The sequence below is a fragment of the Schistocerca americana genome, chromosome 3, assembly GCF_021461395.2.
Source record: "Schistocerca americana isolate TAMUIC-IGC-003095 chromosome 3, iqSchAmer2.1, whole genome shotgun sequence".
Classification (NCBI taxonomy): Eukaryota; Metazoa; Arthropoda; class Insecta; order Orthoptera; family Acrididae; genus Schistocerca; species Schistocerca americana.
In genome coordinates, this window is record NC_060121.1 from 982,586,996 (window position 1) to 982,613,266 (window position 26,271).

At 41.0% G+C, this 26,271-nt stretch overlaps 1 protein-coding gene across 1 annotated transcript in view; it reads right to left on the reverse strand.

The window, feature by feature from the left end:
* The window catches only part of LOC124605118 (protein virilizer), a 103,361-nt gene that overhangs the window by 44,222 nt on the left and 32,868 nt on the right, over window positions 1–26,271 (reverse strand). Inside the window, exons 4-7 of the mRNA XM_047136584.1 lie at window positions 23,719–23,943; window positions 21,673–21,831; window positions 19,066–20,398; window positions 17,260–17,960 (exon numbers count right to left, since the gene is read on the reverse strand). Coding sequence (XP_046992540.1) covers window positions 17,260–17,960; window positions 19,066–20,398; window positions 21,673–21,831; window positions 23,719–23,943 — 2,418 coding nt within the window. The remainder of the gene's footprint in view (window positions 1–17,259; window positions 17,961–19,065; window positions 20,399–21,672; window positions 21,832–23,718; window positions 23,944–26,271) is intronic.

Below are 26,271 nucleotides of genomic sequence, written 5' to 3' on the forward strand. Positions count from 1 at the left end.
TAGTGCTGAAGAGTACTCTTTGTACAACCAAACTGGAATTCCTTCTGGACTTGGCAACTTATTTGTTTTTAACTCTTTCAGCTGCTTTTCAATGCCAGGGACGCCTGTGTCTTTGTGTTCCATAAAGGAGTTTGTGTGTACAAGTAACTAAATAAAATAGAAGCCTCCAACTCGCCTAGTGATTTTACATAGGACCAGAATTTTATAGGATTCTCTGCTATACCTTTCACTAACATTCGACGGTAGAAGTTGAATGCTTAGCACATCAATCTTTTTATAGCTACGCTTTAAGACTAACTTTGGATCAGCTATAAATATATGGTCATGGCAGTGCAGTAGTTGACCTAGTTACCTCCACATTACTACTATTCTGTGACAGATTTATTGGAGCTATCTGCTGTAACACCTGCTTGGTTGATGTTTGAAGTGAATCTGTACATTTTTAAGCTTGTGTTATTATTTTACGTTGTTGATTAGGCCTGTTGTTTCGATATTTTAACAAAGAAGTTTGAACTATAATATGTGTAGCAGTTACATTATTTTTTCAAAGGTGATGATAAGTTCTTAAGTGACTAGGAAAATAGTGAAAGAATGCAAAGGGATCCAGACAGTTGTTCAGTTTGCTTATTTCCATTGACTATACTAGTGACCTCTCACTATGAAATGGAATAAGCTAGTTTTATAGCTACAATTCATATTTCTCGGTGAATAATATGGCAACATAAGCTAATTTAATTATATATTTTCTGATTTAACTTAACTATGTTCAATCTCTCTCTCTCTCTCTCTCTCTCTCTCTCTCTCTCTCTCTCTCTCTCTCTCTCTCTCTCTCCAACCCCCCCACCCCCCAATCAATACCATTACACATTCAGAAATTATTCTATGGAGTTATGCAATGAGGGGGAGTTATCAAGTAAACATCAGATATTTTAATTCCAATTTGCATCTCTATTTAACAAATATATATATATATATATATATATATATATATATATATATATATATATATATATATATATATATATAGTTTAGAGTAACAGTGGGTGATCAGAAAACTAGATCACACACAGATTTATAAAACAATTTTAGCTTCTTTGAAAACTAAAATAAAAATTGGAATTCAGGTAATCAATGTGCTAAGAAACATGACCTTAATGGACATCTAGATAGCAGATAAAAAATGTTCACTAAAGAAAAACTGTATGAAATAAATCAGACACTTTGCTGTCATGTAACAGTTACTGATATTGCTGTAACACTGATGCATGCATGTATGGAATCTAAATTAGTGATTTCAACAGTTTAGTTCATTCATTTTATTACTGTCCACATCATTCCTAATGCTCAGATATTTTAGTAATAACTTTGGAAGCAAAATAAGGGAGGAATGTTTTGCCACTTTTTATGTTTAGTACACCTTCATATGTATTTATATCCTCTTAACCCCCTTCCCCATCCACTCGGTCATAAATCACTAGACAACATCATAAATCTATCAAAGGATTGATGTGCAAAACATTCAACTTCCAACGTGTTTCTGAGAGACCTTGACAAGAATCCTAGAAAATTCTGGTCTTATGTAAAATCGCTAAGCGTGTCGGAGGCTTCTATTTAGTCACTTGTGGACCAGTCTGAGGTGACAATAGAAACCATTAACAAATACTGACATTTTAAATTTTGTATTTAAAAAAAAAAAAATCATTCAAACAGGAATACTGTGTGGACACACTACCATTTGACAACTGCACAAACTCCCACATGGAACACAAAGACACAGGCATCCCTGGTGTTGAAAAGTCATTGAAAGAATTGAAAACAGGTAAGTAGCATGTCCATAAGGAATCTCAGTCTGTTTATACAGACAGTACTCTTTGGTTTTAGCCCCTTACTTAGCTTGTTTCTGTCACGAGTCTCTCACCTGGTGGACAGTTGCAAGTGACTGAAAAAAATGTAGATGATTCTTGTATATAAGAAGTATGTGAAAGAAAGCACTTGCAAAATTACAAACTCATATCTTCAGTATAGGTTTTCTGCAGAGTTCTTGAGTATGATCTAAGTTCACATACAATAAATTTCCTTGACACAAATAAACACAGATATAGAAATCATTGCCTGTGCAAAACTCAACTTGCCCTTTCCTCACATTTGATCTTGATCCCTCTTCCTCAACCATTTAAGTATATTGTCGCATCCTGAACCACAGTATTTGCCCACTGTATACGTATGCCCCCTTCATCCCTCCCCCCCCCCCCCCTTCCATATTCCCCAAAATCATTTGCTTCTCCAAAGAATACCCTCAATTTTGCATTTCTAAATGTAACAAAACAATCTGTATTTGGTTTGGACAGTGATTTTTTTTAAAAATATTATTCATCTGACTGTCAACTAATAGCCAGTTGACAACTGAATTCCTGGAGACAGGTCCTATCTCCGGTTATCAAACAACTGAGGAACAGAAATATTTTAGCGACGCACTTCTCAGGTTTTATGTTTCTTTTAATTGCTATGTTCATGTGCCCTGCTTCCTTTATATTCAATTTTAGACCAATCTTTTCACTATCTTTGTGTCCTTTCAATAAGAGTTATGTTATGTTCACTGGGGACCTAGAAACGACAGAGAGGCTCCGTCCCTGCTCCAGCCACAGTGGTCCGCAACCCCACTACAACTACCGCAGTCCATTTCACCCCTCTGCCGCCCCACACCGAACTCAGGGTTATTGTGTGGTTCGGCACCCGGTGGACACCCCCTCCCACCCCCCCAGGGAATGTCTCACACCAGACGAGTGTAACCTATATGTTTGCATGGTAGAGTAATGGTGGTGTACGCGTACGTGGAGAACTTGTTTGTGCAGCAATCGCCGAGATAGTGTAGCTAAGGCAGAATAAAGGGAACCAGCCCGCAGTTGCCAAGGTAGATGGAAAACCGCCTAAAAACCATTCACAGACTGGCCGGCTCACTGGACCTCGACACAAATCCGCCGGGCGGATTCGTGCTGGGGACCGGCGGTCCTTCCCACCCGGAAAGCTGTGTGTTAGACTGCACGGCCAACCGGGTGGTCAATAAGAGTTAGTCCAAATCATCTTTGTATTCTGTCAGGAGAGAAGTTTTGTTGCCTAACTGACATAAATATTATATCAACTTCTGTAAGTGCCCTCCACCACACACCATTGGGTGGCTTGCGGAGTATAAATGTAAATGTAGAAGTATGTCTGTATTACCCAGGCCTGCACATTCCTTGATTGCTTCAAATATGCTGGAGTGCAGGGCGAATATGGTGTAGCCCTGAACTGTGCCCTTTCTGACCCTGAGTTACATAACACTCCCCTGTGGCATTCCTGACAATATCTTTGTCTCTCTACTGAACACTCGCCATCCAAGACAATACACTAGGTTCTACTACTTAACAAGTCTTCGAGCCACACACAAATTTCAACTACATTATGCCTGTCAACATTTCTGAACCTAGTGTACAAAAATTTCTGTTACCTCAGCAATTTCCGAGTATTGTTATTAAACCTCAGTGGGTCTTTTCTGTCCTTAATCCACTTACTTGTCACATATTTGTCCACAGTGATAATAACAAACAGCTTAAACTTTGCCCATAACTCCTCCATGTCCATCATACTGGAACTAAATGATATCCACTCACAGTCCAAGTAGGATTTTAAGAACTGCTTATTTGATTTTTGTATTATAAGAACACTCCCAGCCTCTTGATGGATTTGTTAACTTCAACAAGCATTGTGGCGATGACGACATCATGATCACTAATCCCTAACTTTATATTGAATCTGTCGAAAGGGTCAGGCCTGTTTGTAGCTGTGAGGTCAAATTATTTCCACTGAGTGTAGACTGTCGAACTAGTTACCCACAACATATTTTGGAGTAAGCATTCACAACTACTTTGCAAGCCTGTCAGTCTGTAGCACCTGCAACAAATTCATAAACATCCCATATATGGGTTAAAAGTCGCCACCAACCAATACTGCATAATCTGGGAACTTTGTTGCTACTGACAAGGGACCCCATCGCACCGCCCTCAGATTTAGTGGGAAGATGGCACAGTGGATAGCTAGCCCATCAAAAACTGAACACAGATCAAGCACAAAAACAGGAATAAGGTGTCTTGAATGGTGAAAAAAAAAAAGCAAAATAAAAACAGCGAACGGTCCAAGCTTAATAAGTGCAATACTGAGTGAGACCGAACAGCCGCAGTGTCATGGTTAAGTGGTCATGGTGTCAGACTGTAAACCAGACGAGACGTGTTTAAAACTCCCTCATGCCATTTATTTTATTTTATTTTTCACAACATTATGAACTGTCCGTCTGGTTATTGAAATGTTTGTTCTCTTTCTGTAGTCTTGGCATTTGTCAAACTATACATTGGTTATAGAATATGAGTCATGAGGTAAGAATATGTTACCGTCGCAAGTAAATGTGATGAATAGTGAGAGCAGGCAAGATACCACTTACACGTTTCACAGAAATGAAAACGACAAATAAACGGCTGTGAACTATGTTACAACAAGGGAATTCAAAAGTCAAAACTTCCAAAACATTAAAAACATAAGTTTTGACAGAGCACAAAGATGCTATGTGATTGTGAAACTGTTGTGTTAATTTGTTGCAGGTTATGTGACAAACTACTGTTTTCATCATTTTCTTGGGAGTGATCACAATTACATTCATATGAACACCTAAATCAGGCAAGGAGGCATATCTCATTCACTTACCAGACATACAAATTTTGTGCATTGATAAGAGATTCCTATCACATGAAACACATACTGTCGCTAATGCTGTGTGTGACACACCAGATGTGTTCTCCAGTGGAGGATTAGATTGACTTGTCACCTTGTCACCAAACGTTTGCAGTTCCCATTCGAAAGCCACTTCCTTTCGGCAGCTATTGGAATAGTTTTACAGAATCCACTGTCATTACATGTCCCCTACCTTACACCTCGCTGTTGCAAACGGATATTACACCATGCCACAGACTCAGATTTGAATACAGCGAACAGGGGTGGGTGGTAGTTGTGTGTGTGTGGGGGGGGAGGGGGGTGGGGGAGGAACGGTATGAGGGAGGTTTGAACACAGCTCACCTGCTTCACTGTCCAATACTGTGACCACTTATCCACGACACCATTTCACTTTCAGGCTGCTCGATATTGCACTCCTTGTCCTTGGACCGTTCCGCTCCCTGCTTCTATTTATTTTGTTATTTTCCACAGTTAGTAGACCTTCTTCCTGTTTTCATGCTTGACCTGCATTCAGTTTTTGACGGGCTATCCGCTGGGTCACCTTACCACTAAATCTGAGGGGGTTGCGATGAGGAGTTTCCCTTGTGAGCATAGGCATTCTTTGAATTATTCTACACTGAGGTGACATACATCTCAGTATCATTCTGGATCCCCTTTTGCCCAGCACAGTGCATTGGCGTGGACTCAAGAAGTCATTAGAAGTCCCCTGCAGAAATATTAAACCTTGCTGCCTCTATAGCTGTCCATAATTGTGAAAATGCTGCTGGTGCAGGATTTTGTGCATTAACTGATCACTCGATTACGTCCCATAAATGTCTGACGAGATTCATGTCAGGCGATCAGGAATGCATAATCATTCTCTCAAATTGTTCAGAATGTTCTTCTGACCCGTCGCGAACAACTGTGAGCCGATTACATGGTGCACTGTCACCCATAAAAATTCCTCCATTGCTTGGGAACATGAAGGCCACGAATGGCTGCAAACGGTCTCCAAATAGACAAACATAACCATTTCCAGTCAATGATCGGTTAAGTTGGACCAGAGGACCCAGTCCATGGCATATAAACACAGCCCACACCATTATGGAGCCATCACTAGCTTGACAGTTCCTTGCTGACAATGAACCATGGCTTCGTAGGATCTGTGCCACACTCAAAGCCTACCATCTGCTCTGCCTACCATCTGCTCTGCCTACCATCTGCTCTTACCAACTAAAATTAGAACTAATCTGACAATGCCCCAGTTTTCCAGTCATCTAGGGCCAACCTGTATGATCATGAGCCCAGGAGAAGTGCTGCAAGCAGTATCATGTAGTTGGCAACAGCACTCATGTCGGTCACCTGCTGCTATAGCCCGTTAATGACAAATTTCGCCGCAGTGACCTAATGGATACATTCGTGGTACATCCCATACTGATTTCTGTGGTTATTTCACGCAGTTTCACTTGTCTGTCAACACTAACACCTTTACGCAAATGTCACTGCCCTCAACCGTTAAGTGAAAGTCGTCGTCCACTGCATTGTCCGCGGTAAGAAGTATTGCCTGAAATCTGGAATTCTCGGCACACTCTCAACACTGTAGATCTCGGAATATTGAATTCTGAAATGAAACGTCCCTTATGTCTAGCTACAACTACCATTCCACATTCAGTCTGTTAATTTCCACTGTGCTGCCATAATCACGTCGGACATCTTTTCACACGAATCACCGGAGTAAAAATGACGGCTCCACCAATGCTCTGCCCTTTTGTACCTTGTGTATGGAAAGTACTGCCATCTGTGTATGTGCATATTGCTATCCCATGACTTTTTGTCCTTCACTGTATGGACAATTGGCAGATGGCAGCACAACTGTACCAGCAAAGGTGAACCTACTGACAGCAAGTGCACCACAAAACTGTCCACAACAGTGTTACGTCATTTGTGTTAGGCAAGCTCATTTATTGGTGTTGGAGGAACAAGTGTTGAACACTGTCGAATATGACACCACAGTCAGCACCAGACCAGTACCACGGGGTAAGTCAGATGACTGTGTGGAACATTCTCCAAGGCAACTGCCACTATCTATATCATTTACAATGGGAGCAGACCTTATCACCTACAGACTTGCCTCCATGGCAATAGTTTTGTCACTGAGGTGCAGTATCAGCAACTTCTGCAACACCCACTTATAGGCTACGGAGAATCCGTGGCAGCACTGAACCATTGGCATCAGTTTAGCCTCAATGTGTAAGGAGAGATCATTGGCAGCTGCCTACCTTACAGACGAGACATAGCCGTACCTCCACACGTGGCCCTGCCTCTCCTGCCCTGCTGGGAGATGTGCATTTAGTGGTATGAAGGGTAGTGTGGTTACTACGTGATTGTGCTCCAGCTCATTTTCACATTTCTGTGTGGAGGTATCTTGTCGTCAACCTGAGCAGATGGCTCAGATGAAGTTGTCCAGTTGTGTGGCCTGCCCAGTCACCAGACCTCAAGTCTTTAGATCTCTAACTGTGGGCACACCTGAAAGAAGTCAAGCATGAGGAGCCCACCTTGCCTCTTCAGACACTGGACCAATGAATTCATGCCATCTGTGATGCCATGAGGCTGCAGGATGGCATATTCGAGCCTGTGCATCAGTCATTGCTGCGTTATATTTACACACGCTTATAGGCCCATGGTGGCCATTTCTTGTCTAAAAGTGGTCTCATTATATCACATTGTGCACTGTATTGTACGGGCTTGATGAATTAATAAATACCCTATTGCATGGACACTGTGCACTTCTGGCCATATGTACACAATGACCTTTTTTGCTCCTTATCTTCTCAGGATTCATTTCCTCCTTTTTGTCCCCAGTTAGCAAAGAGACAAAAAGGGGGAGGGTTGCTAACATAAGTCATGACCATGAAGGTGGCAGGATGTGAGGATATTTTGGAGAGCTACTTCCCATCTCCAGAGCTCAAGGAAACTAGTATTGGGTGGGACGATCCAAATGGCCCATGTGGTGCAGCAGACACTTGCGGTCTCTCTAAGTTGTGCTATATGCTCAGTCAGTTTTGTGGTGGTCATTCCTATATAAAAAGCCATCTGTTGAAGACATGTTACATGTTTCCAGAATGAGATTTTCACTCTGCAGCGGAGTGTGCACTGATATGAAACTTCCTGGAAGATTAAAACTGCGTGCCTGACCGAGACTCGAACTCGGGACCTTTGCCTTTCGCTGTGAGTACCAGGCGTGAGTCGTGCTTCGGTAGCTCAGTTGGTAGAGCACTTGCCAGCGAAAGGCAAAGGTCCCGAGTTCGAGTCTCGGTCGGGCACACAGTTTTAATCTGCCAGGAAGTTTCATGTTACATGTTGCTCAGAGTTTGGTGTTGTATGATTTACCAGTGATGAGCTTAGTTTGGACAAGAAGAGAATAGAAGCTTTCGAAATTTGGTGCTACAGAAGAATGTTGAAGATTAGGTGGGTAGATCATGTAACTAATGAGGAGGTATTAGGTATTGAATAGGATTGGGGAGAAGAGAAGTTTGTGGCACAACTTGATTAGAAGAAGGGGTCGGTTGGTAGGACATGTTCTGAGGCATCAAGGGATCACAAATTTAGCATTGGAGGGCAGCGTGGAGGGTAAAAATCGTAGAGGGAGACCAAGCAATGAATATACTAAGCAGATTCAGAAGGATGTAGGTTGCAGTAGGTACTGGGAGATGAAGGAGCTTGCACAGGATAGATTAGCACGAAGAGCTGCATCAAACCAGTCTCAGGACTGAAGACCACAACGACAACAACGAGCTTAAAGTGGTAGAGGGTGGGTGCATGGGGCATTTACAGTGAGAAAGATTGCAGGGATAGTAACTTTCGGATACGGTTAATAGTCTCAAAATGTCACATGGTTTGACTAGGATATTATGGAGGTTGGGAGGCAGAAGGTGGCAGTAGGTGGTGTGGGAAAGATGTCAGGTAGGGATGATCTCTTCTCATGACTTGAATTGAGGAAGTCATAATCTTGGTGAAATACTGTATTGATTCATTCATGGTCTGAGTGGTGCTGGATGAAAAGGGATACCATTTTTTTTTTTTTTTTTTTTTTTTTTTTATGAGTTGGGAGCTGTGCTTGTTGGAAGGTAAAAGAGATACACTGTCTGAATTGGTTTGTGGACAACCTCTGTGGGATAGCTGAGGGAGTGGAATGCTTGGAGAGGTCGGTGGTACAGTTGTTGGGGTATCTGGAGTTGGACCAAGTATGTTAGCCACAGATGGCTAGGTTGTATGGAAAGGAATATGTAGTGTGGAAAGGGTAACGGCTGTCAAAATGGATGTACTATTGGCACAGCCCAAGCTACCATTTGGCATGGTAGCTGATGATAGTAGCAGAATCGACAGTAATAGCTAGACATAGTATGACTTTCAGCCCATATTCACTTGCTTCACCTAGCATAATTACAATGTTGTGTATACCAGAATTATTGTTTGTCACTGTGTTACCTTTAATGTGTTGAATTCTGTTTCATGTATCATAATCAAGGACATTTTTTTAAGTAATTAAAAAATGAATGCTATCAGTCCATCAGTATTAACTCCGACCATCTTGTACATAAAAGGAGACCAATTTCATGTAGCCCAGCATGTAAAATTATGATTAACAGCATCAAACGCTATGATGTGGTAAAGCAGTGGAAAAAAGTCTACACCCATTTTCATAGTCATGGAAAAAGAGCTGCTACGTACACTGGAGTAAAGCCTATCCAGTATGCAAATGCTGATTAAATTTAGCAAGACTCACACTGATGAGCCTCCAGAAACACCAAGAAATAGGAGGTTAGTTTCTACTATTCTACTTCCCTACAATATAGCCATCAGCTGCATCTGAACTACTGTGATTGGTGTGTTTGATTAAACTCAGCTATATACTGCATTGAATATTTTATATTTTCTTTTTTATTTTGAAATAGTCACTGTATAACATATGGCCAGTTTTTAAGCAATTTTCTTTTCTTTTCTTGATAGGACAAGTGGCAGAGTTGGAAAACAAACTGATTACTTAAAAAATTGTATCTTTGGGATAAAAACAGAAACTTTTATTTAGTGCAGAAAGTAGAGTCCCAGCATAAAAAACTGCTGCCAGATTTACAGAATAGGGTAGTGTGGATTTAGGGTGATACCTCTCTTAGGAGAATTTTCATGTCAGTTTACAGTATAACTGTGGTTGCAGCATTGGACTTCATGTGGGAAAGGCTCAAAACAAGAGATCAATGTCATTTGAACATGAGGACATTGTGGAATACTGATCTCAGTGTCTTATACACACGAAATTCATTACAAAAGTGGGAAATTAAATATTTTACCTTGATGAATCTTGGCTCAACGGTATTTGAATATGTGGCAGATGTTGGCAAAATGAAGACATAACTGGTGTGACAGTTTGGGGAAGTGCCTCCAAAAGATAAATAGTTGTGACTATCAGGTCAGAAACTGGCTTCATAAGGGAAGCTCAGTTCAAGTTCTTTAGCAAATTGACCCAAGAAGATTACTATGGCCAGATTAACGCAGCCAATTTTGAAAAATGGTTTAGAGAGTTGGTGTAACCAAGTCTGCCTCCATTCCATTACTGTATGAGACAGTGCATCCTATCATAGGAGGCAGCTCTAAAAACTTCCCACATATTAAGATTTAAAGGTGGTAGTAATCAATTTGCTATGAAAGAGAAACATCCAGCGTGACAATAGCATGATAAAAGGAAGCTCCTTGATGTTTTATTTGACTCCATAAACACCCTGATAAGTGCTATGCTGTCAATACACTGACCACAAGTGAAGGTAAGCCAGTGATTCAATTGCCACTATACAAATGGAGCCTGAATGCAGTGGAACTTGTGTTGGTGGAAGTAAAAAGGATCTTTAGGGCACATAATGTAACTGGAGATAGGTCTCCAGAAAACCTCCAAAAAATTTACAGATTTTTCCTTTCTGTCAATCGCTGGAGAGGTTCTGAGCAGACTACTATCAGAAAGTAGAGGAACTAAAGAGAGAGTATTGAGTGGATCATGGTGTGCACTGAGAAAACCTCTGTTCCCACAGACCAACACCTTCAGCCTATTACTAGCAACTTATCTTCCTATGTAAGAGACACCAACCATTTCCTCCACTGACTCTCCATAGTTCCTGTTCTTTTGCCAAACGATGCACTGCTAGTCACTACTCATGCCACTTCTCTTTACACCAACATTCCTAATGTACATGGTCTTGCTTCTATCGATCATTACCTTTCCCAATGCCTGACAGATTTCAAACCTACAACCTCATACCTAATCAGCATGATCAATTATATCCTCAGCCACAATTACTTCACCTTTGAATGCATCACCTAAAAACAATCATTCATGGGCCATCTACAGAAATCCCTCCTAACCACCCAGAATCCCAAACCTGGTTGAGATTCGCTGATGATGTCTTTGTGATGTGGATCATAGTTGAGGACAACTTATCCACATTTCTTCAGAACCTCAACACCTTCTTCCCCATTCACTTTGACTGTTCCCCCCTCAACCAACAAGCCACTTTTCTCAATGTTGACTTCCATCACTGAGGCCTTCATAAACTGAAATTATCCCCCCAACCCTGTACAGAAACAGATCTCCCATGCCTTATCTCTCTACTCATCTGCCATCTCTCAAAGTCCCACCATCCTGCCACAAAGGGGTATTCCACTCGTGGCTCAGATCCACCCAGAGTTGGAGCAGCTGAATACCATTTTCCACCAGGGTTTTGACTACCCCTCATCGTGCTCTGAAGTGAAGAACACCCTACTCACTATCCTTCCCACATCTCCCACAGTAGTATTCCATTGTCCACCGAACCTACATAATATCCTCGTCCATCCCTACTCCAGCCCTACACCCAACCCCTTGCCTGTAATAGACCTAGATGCAATACCTGTTCCATATATGTCCTCCCACCACCACCACCTACTGCAATCCAGTCACAAGCACAATCTACCTCGGCAAAGGAAGTGCTATCTGTGAGAGCAGTCATGTGCTCAACAAGCTAAGTTGCAACCGGTGTGTTGGATTCTAGGTGGGCATGACAACTGCCAAGCTGTCTGTCCACACAAATAGCCATTGCTGAACTGTGGCCAAGAGAGAGCTGGACCACCCTGCTGCTGAGAACACTGTCCAAAACAATGTTCTTCACTTCAATGATTGGTTCACAGCCTGAGCCATCTGGATCCTTCCCACCAACACCAGCTTTTCCGAACTGCACAGTCGGGAACTCTCCCTGCAATATATCCTACGTTCTCTTAACCCCCCTGGCTTCATCCTGCGTTAGTCAGTGTCCTTCACCCACCTATCCCCTTCCCTGCTCCAACTCCGTCACTACACAGTCTTCTATTCAACCAACATACCCACAGTCTCTTTAACTTCTCTTTCTCCACTCGCTTCCCCCCAGCCCCAACCCCCATCAACCTCCTAACTGTGCCTTGCTGCCCTACCATGTCCCCAACACATTCCTGTATGCTGCCATAAACAGCACTTTCACTTTACCGCCCCCCACCTGTACCCTGCTAACCCTTCCTCTCCATGTCCCAAGACTCCTCCATACACCCAGCATCCAGACTGCTTCTCTCAGCATGCGCAGTTGCCCACAGTCTGGCCTTGATGGCCAAAGACAGTGGTCATGTGGGTTTGAGATGTGCTTGCATGAATGTGTGTGTGATGACTACTTTAGAAAATCACTTATTGGTCAAAAGCTTACTCATTTAGCAATCTTTCTGTTACACTTGCGTGTGAATCAACCTCAACACTATATGATGAGTAGAACTCTGCCCTTTTCCTAATATTGTCATTATTCCATCCTGAATTTTCTGCTGTTTGATTTCAACCTTAATTGCATGTAACATCGAAGCAATCACTATCTCTGTATATCTACTTTCATAAACAATGTCAGAGGACACGCTAAACTTAGAGGTGCTTTCTGCAAACAAATTCATGCTAGGTTGGCAATTAGGAAAAGCTATCACTGCCAGCTGAGTATCTATTTGCATTGATTCTGCTAAGTCTAATCAGCTACCATGAAAAGAGCCTTCTTGGATTATGTGAACATTACTGGTTTAAATGGACTGAGGTTAGGATTTGAGCTTGAATTAGATGGACGTCAATGTCAAGGAAGTGCATTCACATTTGGGAAAGGACCAGGTGAATTTATGTTGAGAAGTGAGTTAAACTGTTGCAGAAAGTGGAGCAATCCTTCTTCACCATTTTATTACCTGATAAGTAACCAAAATAAAATGAATACTTTATTAATCAATCATCATACATCCTTTACAGTGGACGATGGCCATTATAGTTCAGGCATAGCGGTCATGAAAAGAACTTTGTGTCTAGGGGCAATAAGCCTCAGTTTCCCTGAGGCCACTGACCACAAAGAGTGATATCTGTTAGAGCAATGTACACATAGTAGCACAAATGATGGGGTGATCTGCAGTAGCAAAAGCAGCATACCATGTGATGCACTAGCTAATTGCGTTATTTTACCACATCTGTCTGTAGCATGTGCTTCAACATGGATGTTTGTTAGTGTAGTTATGGCAAGGCTGTTCATTATGGTTGTGATGATGTGAACAGGTAAGTATTATGTTTACAAGCAATGGTTGTAGAAAAATTTTCAAGAGAAAATTAGAAGCACAAACAGTGTTCCTATATGGCACACACCTCAGTGTTGCCAGTTGCAAGGAAAGAGAATAGCAGAAATGTGTTATGAGAGGCAGACAGACAGAGGGTACAGCCATTGACACACAGTGTTCTGTGTCAGTTGCATCATGCACATGCTTTCTAATTTTCACACCTATCTAGTGTCGTGTGAACACCACCATTCGACTATGGTATAGTGGAAGAAGGTTGCACAGAATGACACAATTATGAAGCATGGTATGGTGCTCAGATAAGCAAATGTGGACTTGGTGACCACTTAGGTTTATCCAAGAATTTTGTGGAAGCAGTGAATTTCATTGATGTGATGGACGGGGATGATTTTCTGATTTGTTTTTTGACTGTTAGTTCTGAGTATTTCAAAACAAAAGCAGGCTTTAATGAAAACATTTTAGGCAATATAGTGTTTCATCCACAGTGAAAACAGTCTTAATTCTCGTATTTTCTGTATCGACATCATGATTCAAAAAACAAGACATAAAATTCTTGTATAAGCATAGTAATTCCCCTATCTACATAGTAAGGATCAGTGCAAAACAAAACTGTTTCAAGAAAATCAAGAGGATCTGTTACACTGACATGCTCGATGCCTCAAAGTGGAACTGTTTGAACCATAGTGAGAGCTGTGTACCATGACACTTTGCCCCAACACCAGGCAACCAAAATTCAACAACCAGGAAAATAAATTATGCTTTCAGTGCACCAGATGTTCAGAAAATATTTTTCAAAGATTAAACACTGCAACAGTAGCAAGAGGAAAGAGTGTTTCGAGAGATTCCTTTGGCACATGTTTCATTTGAAAATGATAAGTATATAAATTTATCATAAAAATAGGTAAACTCGTAGTTCTCACTTAAATAAAAATGGATAGTTTCACCAGTAACCTTTGAAGAGAAGCATGGCTTATAATGTCGTGATATTTGTTCTTCAGGAGTGTCAAGACATAAGGCAAGACACAAATTTTTCCACGACAACTGCTAACAGTGGGGTGTGCTCCACACAGGGACACTGTTTCTGTCAATGAATCTCTCTTGAAAATTTATGCAGGTTGTTCCAGAAATGTTGCACCAAATTTCTAGGGGAGATGGGGGCACATAATAAAAGATTGAAAATTGCAGAGCAACCCACAGCCACAAACGTTGTCATATGCCACTATGTGGTGCTATACACAAGAGTACTGGAGGGGAACACTGCTAATTGGTTCTGCACACGAGATTACTGGAGGGGAACATGAGGATTTCCTCGTTTGAGTATTAGCCAGCATAGGAGCAACTTGGAACAGTATACGAACAGTGAGCTTTCGGACATGCACTTAATATATGAAATAGCTGAGTGCAATGGATGGAGCTGCTGGACAGATTTATCAAAAATGATTCCCAGACAGATGCAACTGCACCACAGTTTGCTTGTGCATCTGCATCGAAATTTTTGCAAGTAAGAGTAATTTAGCAGTGGCACAGCTAGTGAGGGCATGCCACAAATGTCGCCTTGGATACCGTGGAGAAATGATAAGAGAAAGATGTAATTATGAAGAAACAAATGGAGAGCAAAGGAAAGGAAAGGTACAAAGATTATTTACAAAAATCAAGGAATGGCTAATTATGAAGATTGGTCGGCGAGTGCTTAGTCGGGGCGTACCTTTTACCATCCCACTTGACCACAGCAAATCATTAGAATGTTCTAAAACAGATTCTTCCTTGCCTGCTCAAAAATGTTCTACCAAATGTGGGAAGTGGCATGTGGTTCTAACGTGAACAGGCACTTGCTTCTTTTGGCCTGGTTGTTTGTAGGCATTTTAACAACTCAGTCCCACATCAAAGGACAAGGCACATTGAACCGGTTCCCTGGCTCCCATGCTCACCAGATTTCTCAAGCCTTGATTTCTTTCTCTGGGGAGCCACGAAATCATTCATGCATCACGATCCTGTGAAGCCTGAAATGAATCTCGCCACAAGAATCATCTGCACGGCTGCTACACTCGAAGAAACACCTGGTGTGTTCGAGCATGTCCAGCGGACAATGCTCCGTCAATGTCAGGCATTCGTGGTGTCCTGTTGTAACAGTAAAGCTGTATTCGAGTCGTACACCATGGGTACACATTTTGTCCAATAAATCACTCCCATTTCCTTTCTGGACCTCTGCTATGACTTACCTTGATATTTGCAACCATGGGTTGCTATGCAGTTCTCAATCCTTACGATGTGCCCTATTTCTCCTAGGAGTTTGTCACAACATTTCTGTGACATCCTGTATGTTAAATATTTTATTCTTGTTAACCTAATGATTGTTGTTTGCTTCACATCCACCATAATCGACATTGCAGTGAACAAACAGCATTAACCATACCTACACTAACATGCACACACTTTTGTTCTCACACAGAGATCTGTTTGTTATAAAAGCATAGGTTGCTGCAATATCATGCTGATCAACAAGTGAAGTACTTGGAAATCAGTTGAGTTTTACAGTGTCAATAACATGCTGGTTTAATTGCACATCGCAATTTAATAAAGAAGACTAGGAGAAAAACTTTGCAGAATTGCCAAGTGCAGGGGTTTGGAAAAAATTCTAATGTTTCTTAATCACACTTCAACTGAAGGGGTACGAGCAGCATCAGCAATCAGAAAGTAACTTTGATGTGTAACATCCTCTTGACATTGAAGTACTAGTGACATAGCACGACTTCAGGTTGCTCATGGGTGAGTGGGCAAAATGGTCACATCCTCTTTGAAAGAACCAACTCAGCAAGAAAACTGCTTAAATTGCCCTCTAGATGGCTAGGTTACAGGATCATAAATCCAGTCTTCCTTAATACTGTGGAATTATTGCACCGAGATTTAGAGACACAAACATACAATTGTCAATCCATCTGTGAATGAAAAAACGAAGATTACTGTTTCATAGTGGTTGTGTGTGTATGTGTGTGTGTGTGAATCTATGAAGTTTTTTTGTCTGTAAATAAATGGAAGCATAAGTTATTTCGAATGGAGATATACAATGTGAAGGAGGTAGAAGCCCGTGAGATAAGCAGTGCACTATTCAACAGGTCACAGTTACAAAATGCTAAGATATTATTTGAGAAAATAATATCAGATGACGATGGAAAAACAAAACATAAGAGAAAGATGTAATTATGAAGAAACAAATGGAGAGCAAAGGAAAGGTACAAAGATTATTTACAAAAATCAAGGAATGGCTAATTATGAAGATAACTACAACACTAGATAAGAAGAACTGCATACGTGATGGTGAGTCTGGTGCTTCCTCTCAAAAATACCAATACAACATGAATATGAAACAGCACTCTCAGAATAAACATTAAAGACGTTGTTCAAATAGACACCTATACCAATTTGATTTCTGATTGAAGCTTCTTTTTTTTATCCACCCTTCTGTAAAGATATTTAGTGTCACAATAGAAACATTGTATATACCAAAGTCACAGCATCCCTTCTTAATGACATAAAACTCGTTGTGCTATAGCTGCATCAGTGATATAGGTTGATTTAAGTTTGCTATATTTGCACAGGAACAAAAGGCTTACAGGTTGTGTCACCAATCAAATTGAAACAGTTCAGTACCTGACGGCGGAACTCTGAAGCTAAGTGTTGAATTTCACTTTTTGCAAGGTTTTCCCTACCGCAACTTTTGTCACTTTTGCAGCTTTTTCCCTTTTTCTCTCCAGTCCCCACTGAAGGGATCTATACTTCTACAGAATTAGTGCCATCTTTTACAGAAAACTTTAGCAAGAAGGAGTATCTTAACTTAAAATTACAAAGTTTACTTTCCAAACATTTGAAAACTATACACACCTGTGGATCCGTTTCATCGACAATCTCTTCATCACTAAGAATGGGCTCAAATGGTTCCACATCAACATGGGGTTCATCAGCAGGAAAAGGTGAACCTGTGGGTGTTTCTGTTCTTCCACCAGATGCAGCAGCAGGCAGACTGGAAGCTGGAGCAATTACACTGATGGGGTTAACCATGGCAGTTGAGGCAGTGGCGGAACCACTATCAGCACCTGTAGGGACAGCGGCGGCAGAAGGAGGAGTAACGGTAACTGGAGGAGGAGTAGGATGAGATGTTGGGCTGCCCGTTGCAGGAACCACCGTAAGCTTCACAGGTGAAGCAGCTGCAGGAGCTGGAATCACAGGTATGAGAACTGGAACAGGGTTCTGCATAGGTGGAGTTACAGGTCGAACTTTCAAGTTCACCACGGATGTTACTGCTGATGGAGGTGTCTCCGAGCCCTGTTTCACTGAGGCATCCACTTCTGGTAAAACATCACAAGACGCTTCGCCGGGCACGGCCGAGCTGCCGAGTTCCACGACAGGTCCAGTTCCGTTCTCGTTCTCCGACGGTTCCACCTTGACAGTAACTGCAGATGACTCAGCTTCCATATCTGCTTCTGTTTCCGGTATCTCCCCTTCCGATATGGACTCCACATCGCCAGGAGAAAGAGAGTCAAACTTCTGCTGAGCTCCAGAAGACAGGGTCGGTGAACTCACTTCTGTAATAGGACCAGTGTAACCTATTGGCCTAACCACACAATCCTATACTGAAGTATTTAAATTACTAACCCTCACCCTTGTTTGTTAACACCAAAGGTAAGAAATTTTCTGTACCTTCTATTTAACAACCCACACACAATATGCACAACACTATTTATTACCGGAATTTTAACACGGTAAACAACAATAACCAAAACATCAAGAGAGATATGAAAACAAGACTGCATTTCATAGTAATGTAGTTGCAAGACTGGAATAAAATGATACGACACTCTCTCAGGCACCAGTACGTTATCATTTTTCACATTTCTCCCCACATATGTTTCACTACAGGAATTGTATCACCTGTAGCTCCACAATGTAACTTTAAATCACATATACAGCAAATCGGTATGCTGTTATACTTTTAACTACAACCACACATGTTTTATCACTCGACTTCACACATCTGCCCGGAAAATGATCTTTGATCACTAGTTACAGAGGCACTATACTGATGCACTTCATGCTTATCACTGACTGTACAAAGCAAACGCAACTCTATATGTAAGATTGTAGAAGATTCCTGTACCTCTGACTGCATGAAATACTGTGAAAATGATTATTTCTAATTTCATGCCAATGAAACATTGCTTTATTATAAATCTGACACTTCTGGCAGCATTAAAAATGAGAAATGTATCAAAGTAGAAAAAGGCTTACACAGTTTTATCATTTGCTGTAACTCCTTGTTTTGGTAAATTAATATCATGGCTCTACAACATAAAACAGGTAACAGAAAAAATACACAGGAATAAGGACACTAAATTTCTGAATATTGTATGTTTTAATTGTGTGACAGCATTCAGAAGCATAAGAATCCAACTTGTCAGCCTAGGAACAGAGTGACAATTAGAGAGTAAATAATAACATGAAATGTACCTGCAGTAAGTCATGTTCTGACTGTGTCTCTGTTTCTGAGTCTGAATATTATTCCAAGCAGCTGCGAGCAGCTGAGGAGCCAGAATTTTTGCTGCAGCTTCCGCAACTTGAGATGGAGCAACAACATGATGCATCTGTCTGCGTTAAGAACACTGACGATCAAGTCAACAACAAAGAAAGTACCTTTCTTCACTTCGCTGATGACCTCATTTCTGCTGGGTGATAGGGGCAGCCACCTTTGCTGTGTCACAGATGGCGGAGTCCTATCGTCAGCACTCGGCAACTGTTGTTGCTGCAGCTGCAGCAGCTGCTGCTGCTGCTGCTGCTGCTGTGTCGGCGGCGGCTGCTGTGGCGGTGGCTGCTGTGGCGGAGGCTGAGGTTGAGGCTGAGTTGGTATCGGTTGTGGTTGCTGCTGGAGCTGCAACTGTGGTTGCTGTGGCAACGGCTGTGGCTGCAGTTGCAGTTGCACTTGCTGAAGTGGCTGCAGTGGTGCAGGGGGACTACGCGGCCTCTTGGGAGAACGTAAGGCGACAGCAGCAATGGTGGGGGCCTGTGGAGGGGGCGAACGTGGCCTCTTCCTAGTGTCCGGCACAGCGGCAGGCACGGGTAAGGGTTCGGGCTGTACGACCGCCGGGGAAGCGTCCCACGGCTGCTGCGGCAGCCGCCTTTGCTGTCTGGGCTCTGTATGGGGATGATGGGGTGGAACTGGTGTCAAGTACGGGTGATGCAGTTCTGGCTGTGGCTCGGTGACAACATTCGAACCACTAACCCACGGTGCAGGTGCTTGCTCTGTCGTGAGAGCCGGGCGTTCACGGCGACCCCAGCTGGGTGCTGCTCCTGCCCAGTCACGATCACGGTCCCTGTCCCGGTCCCTGTCGCGGTCCCTATCCCTGTCCCTGTCCCTGTCTCGATCTCGTTCTCTCGAAACCTCTCTGTACTCCCGAGCACTACTCGTACTGCGTTCCCTGTCGTCCCTTATTCGGTTTCTATCGTCCCAATCGGGTTCCCGATCCCTGAAGTCCCTGTCTCTGTCCCTGTCCCTATCCCTGTCCCTATCCCTATCCCTGTCCCTATCCCTGTCCCTGTCCCTATCCCTGTCCCTGTCTCTACTTCTGTCCCTACTTCTGTCTCTACTCCTGTCTCTATCCCTATCTCTGTCCCTGTCCCTGTCCCTATCTCTATCCCGATGCCTGTCCCTGTCTCGATCCCTCTCTCTTTCACGCTCTCTCTCTCTTTCACGATCACGGTCCCTTTCACGCTCCCGTTCTCTTTCTCTATCCCGGTCTCTATCTCTGTCCCGGTCTCTATCTCTATCCCGGTCTCTATCTCTATCCCTTTCTCGTTCTCTGTCCCTGTCACGATCGCGATCTCTCTCTCTTTCCTTCCCCCGGTCCCTCTCCCAAGGTAACTTTTCATCTACACCACCACTATCCCACGGTAATGGCTCCCCATCGTATGGTGGTAGTGGTCTGGGGTCTTTGGGAGGTTCGTACTGTTCTGGCTGATGAAGAGGTGCCTGAAAATAACAGAAAAATAATCTGTTGGCATATAAATCATGATACACCGATAGGCATTTGAGACTCATTCACAATACATACATATAATTTGAAATGAGAATAACAGTTAAAATACTACTGTGATCAAAAGAAGTGAACCACCTTCTGAAAGTGTGTCGCAAACTAAGTTATAGCATAAACTTTGAGAGCAGAGACCGTAGTCATAGCGAAATAGCACAAATAAGCATAACGAGCTGTTCTATAGAGCTTGTGAACTTCCAACAGTCTATCATTTTTTGATGCCAGAAGAGTAATAATTCAGTTTGACAACTTTCAACACTCCTACTAATCATATTAAATCAACTGTTTCCATGGTCGTAGGAAAATGTGAACTAGACAATATGTTCAAAACTTAGAAGAGTGTACGCACACATCATTTTTCAATCCCCAAAGACTATAGACAGCTGAAGCTCTTTACTTCATGTCAAAATCTACTGTGTGCAATTTCTGAAAAATAACTTTAACAGGTATGTAAAAGAGCTAAGATTTTCTGGTCATAGTATATCAAAGATCACATATAATTTATGTAAATGATGAGAGAAAACTGCCGAACAATCGATGATTATGGAGTAAAAATTAACAAAGAAAGCAATTTTGTCTGACAAAGGAAAAAAAAAAAATCTTACAAACACGCAACATACTTGTCTGTACTGCAGACATCAATTTTTTCAAGAGCTTGACCTAGTTTCAATCTCTCCCTGTATTCTCTAAAACAACTACAACAACAACAACAACAACAACAACAACAGTAATAATAATAAGAATAATAATACAAGTATTACTTTAAAAAGTCAACATAGAAAATTCTCCTCTTTCATTTTTGCCAAGGACATGAATTAAATGCCACATATACCATATAGTATAATGGGATACTTTCACAGCTCTAGATGGTTACACAATATTGAACTTGTGAAGAATGTGTACACTGGGTGACAACAATGCATGTCTTTTTTTAAGTGCAGCAATACACATGAACATTGTCAAACTCGAAACTTTAAGGATTGATCCTCACATCATCATTTGAGGCACTTTTATAACATTTATTTTCTTGTGGTGAAAATTTTGAGATCAGCCTGCAACATTTATGCTACACTACAGTATCTATTTTGTATACATGAAGCTTTGAAATCACCAATTCTTAATATAAACTATAATTTTTGATCAATAAATACTTTTTCAGTTTTAATGTAAATGTGGGCTTTTCAAAAAAGAAATAAATCAAACCGTGGCTTACACGAGGCTGCTGTGGCCACTCTTCTCTATACGGGTGTGGGGGATAGTCTGGTGCCGGATGGTACTGCTCAGTTGAATAACTGTTGGTGTACGGATCTGGTGGAGGAATACTTGTCTCCACCATGTACCCTCTGTCGACAGGTGGTGCAATGTCTGACACCTACAAGAAAATAATTCTCATACAATTTTCAACACACCATTGACAACAAACAACTGCCTACAAACACAAATTAATTTTGTATGTCTTGAAAGTGCACAGCAAGAAAGGCAAAAATTAGTAGCTAGTACTTTGTTTTGACAGTATGTAACAACAGATGGAAGAGCTTAACTTTTATGAGTGCCACCTCATGACAAGAAACATTGAGTTTACTCTTATTCAGCAGTCACTTAATTCCACAACATATAAAAATGTTGGGACAGAATGGAAAGAAACCTGTCTTTAAAAGATGATTTAAATTCTTCTCTGTGTTGTACCATGTTGGTGTATAAAGTATAATATACTGCCTGTTAACATTTGATAATGCACTAATTCACGGAATAATGTAGGTAGAGAGGTAAAAATTGATACACATGTTTGAAATGATGTGGGATTTTACTGAACACCAAAAACAAGTGCAATAACTGGCCAACAGATGGCACTGAACAGCTACACGTCAGTGATGCTGCCCGAGAATCGCGCATAAAATGAGAGGGAGTCACATCATCCCTAGCCTGACTGATAAACACATGCTGGAAGGTACAACTTTTAAGCAGGATGGCGCTCCACCCCATATAGCTATAAGTTTGAAAGATCTCTTGTGCACATCGTTTGATGAGGATCGCATGCTGGACCGCCACTTCTGTCATGACTGGCCTCCCAGGTTCCCATACCTCAATCTGTGTAATTGTTGGTTGTGGGACTATTTGAAGTCAAAAGCCTACCGACACCGTCTGACCTCATTATGGATGACATGACCTCATTATGGGTGATAAGACAACATCCGAAGGTAGTTTCTCACCATACCTACTGACATGCCACACAGTGCTGTTCACAGCATTGTCTCTCGACAATAGGTATTGTTGAAGATTGACGGGCCAACTCATTGAGCATTTGTTATAAAGAACATCGTCCTTTCTAAACATCAACTGATATGGTAATTATTGCTTTCGTATCATATGAAGCACCATTATTGGTCATTTTGTAAACTCTGTTTTGGATTCAATAAAATCTCATGTCATTGCAAGTATGTGTATCAATTTTTTTCTCTCTATCCACATTATTTCGTAAGGTACTGGATTTTTAAATGTTAACAGACTTTGTACCCTGCACATAAACTACAAATCCGGCTGTATTAAAATGGTTTTCCTCGAGTCACACGCTTAAAACATAAATACACATAAAAGTTGAGGAAATGTGCAAGCCTTCAGAGACAGTGGCTCGTCCTTCTGGCAGAAGGGTTGAAGGGGAAGGATTAAGGATGAAGCAAAAGTACTAGCGAGGTTTACAAAATGGGGACAGTTATGGAAAGTTGTCCAGAACCCCAATCAGGGAAGACCTACCAAACAGAATGAGACGGAAAGACTAACCTGGGGTTCTGGGTGAATTTTCCATTACCCTCCCCATTTTCTAAACCTTACCAATTCTTTTCCTTCGTCCCTCTTCCTTCCCCTTCAAACATTCTGCCAGAAGAAGGAGCCACTGGTTCTGAAAGGTTGTACATTTCCTAAACTTTCATGTGTTTTCTCCTGCTGACACTTATTAAGTAGATTCTTGTATCTAACCAGTTACATTATAGTATTTTATACAATGATGTGGCACAATACCCAGAATAATTATAATCACCTTGTCACCAGCTGCAGAACCCTATGTAGTTGTGTCTCTCTGTGTAAGTTTTACACCATTTTCAATAATCAGAATTAATAATAATAAAAAAAATCACTCACTGTCATTCATTCATTCATTCACACGTATACACCCTTCCCCCGACACACCCACACTACCCATGCATGTAAGCACACACACACGGCGCGTGCTCACTACTACTTACTTTTAACCCCATTTACTCACCTGGGCATGCTGTTGAACCCACTCTGCTGTTGCACTGCTGGCAGTTATAGTTTCTGAAGGAACTCTAGGATCGGGACAGGGAACTGACGGGGGAACAGGCAATGGGCCCATAACAGTAGGGGCTGGAGGAACCACCGGTTCCTGTACTGACTTTGTGAGAACTCCATATACGGCCAATGTGATGGTTGTGTACCAGCCTCGTAGCACCAGACCATCTGTTGGAATCTAAACAGAATCAGAACAGATTTTAAGTGATATATCAACATGACTTCACAAAATGTATTATGACAGTCACTCAGACTTATAAATAATTTGTCAATTATAGCTCACTAAAGCGAAAGGAAGAAGTGGGGATGGAGAAATCAACAAGTAAAATACTGTTATATATGACTATCAACAGAATGACAGCACATCAAATGTCTAAAAAGGGGGTTTTATGGACTGCTCTGACCTTTATGATTTACTTCATATTTATGGGGTCTGAAGTTCACTGCCGGACATCTGTTTCTTAAAGCAGAACAACGAAATTCTGAAAAAAAACCTCAAGAGAATCAGCTCTGAAGATTACAAGATCTCTGAGTGCCTTTAATTACAAAAACTATATGAGCTGATTAGTGGTTTTGTTAGGATATGAGTGCACAGCATAACAATTTGAACCTTTCTAGCAACAGTGCTTTTTAATAATAGTAACTTCTTTTCTATTTTGAATTACTGGTTTTATGAAAATGAATTAAAATTTTGTACACACAAGTGAAAAGCATTATTGTTAAATGAAAAATTACATCAATAATACTATTCAGTTTTTAGAAATAAAAAGAGTATTTTGCTACCTATTTCATGTTTCACATTTTTTATCACAATTTAAATTTTGTGAATACTGACATAATTTTTATTAAAAATTATGCACTCATATTAGATAATTAACATTTCCATTACCTGAAAAATATGAATCTGCTACGCACTCAACTACAGGTGGCTATGTTAATAAGCTCTAACAATTTTGCACTTAACAATGCTCGGAAATCTCCTAATCTTCAGAAGTGTCTCTACTGCGATTTTTTCAGAACTGTATTTTAATGCTTTAGGAAATTGATGTTTGGCCAATGACCTTCAAGTACAATAAGTGAGAAGAAAATTGAAACACACACACTCATGCAGTCAATGTACAGGACTGTTCTGGGGAAACGTAACATGCCACCTATGGGCACCGCAAGACCTTATCCCCAGAACATAATAATTTCATGTAATTCGTTGTATGCCAGCATTATCTCTAAGAATTTTGGTAAGTACAGTCTTCACATTCACCATAATTAACAACTTGTATTGTTCATTCAAAAATTTTATGCTATTCAAAATGTACCTCAGTTTTGCACAGATGTATGCTGCAGTGAATTACCTTTGAAACAATTCATTGCTTTTGTGCAGAATCGTGGTTTGGTGAGGGTCTTGGTGCTCCGTTCCTATTTCAGCTAGGAACATGAAGTAAAACATGTTTGGTTTAGCCTGGACCAGCGGCCATTTGTATAGCCATTCGAACATCTGCCTTACAGTATATTAAGCAAAGTTTGAACAACAAACTGGAGCTGACACCCAGGCAAATGGAGTGTAATGATTAATTCCTTTTGCAAAAGATTTCATTTAGGATGAAATTAATGCTTAGCTAATGGCACCATTTTTATGTGCCTGTTCGGATTTTACATGCAAAAACAGTCGGCACTGTTCATAATTTATGTGAAAAAACAGTCATTCTTAAACAATTCTGGGCTGGAGTGGCGCTGATGGTTTAAATTTGGTCCATTGGTGTATCGGACATTGGTCTAAGATGAGTTTTAACCATTTGAATAAATCTTGTTTCATTTGGATTTTATGTGCAAAAAACACATATTTCTGGTAGGTTTTTGAAGTGTGCCACTTCCACACTTTTAAACTTCAGACAGTCAAATGGATCAAGCTAAAAAACAATTTTTTTTTTTTAATCCAATAACCTTTAACCATTGTCGAGATGCAAGGGTTTACAGTCAACCTAAATGTACATGCAAATTTCATTCTTAAGCAAACTGAATGTGTGGAAACAGTTTAAAAATTAGTCAAATAAATAAAAAATGCATTCTTGCGATAAAACTGAAAACTCCCTTTCAAAAATCTAGCTTCATTTTCATTTTACATGCAGAAAACATGTTTGTTGAGAGTTTTTAATGCGTGCCACTTCTCTATTTCAAAACTGTAGGTATCATTTCAAATTTTGCAAGAAGGTAGACAAATACATGTAACTGATGGTCATTCTGTTGTTTTGTAAAAGCTTCATCTGTTGTCACAATACAAGCAACATGGTTCAAAAGACAATGCAAAAACTTATATTGCATCAGTTGTAGCCCAAGTTAAACAAAAAATGACAATGGCTGCCAGACAATGGCTGTCTAATATCAAAATTTTGGTAGAGTAAAAATTGGGAACCACAATGAAAAATGCTACTATCATAGCACAAAAGAAGGGGAGTATTTCCTGGGCAAAGTTGGGGATGTAAAAGAAGGGAACTAGCTTTTGGACTTATCT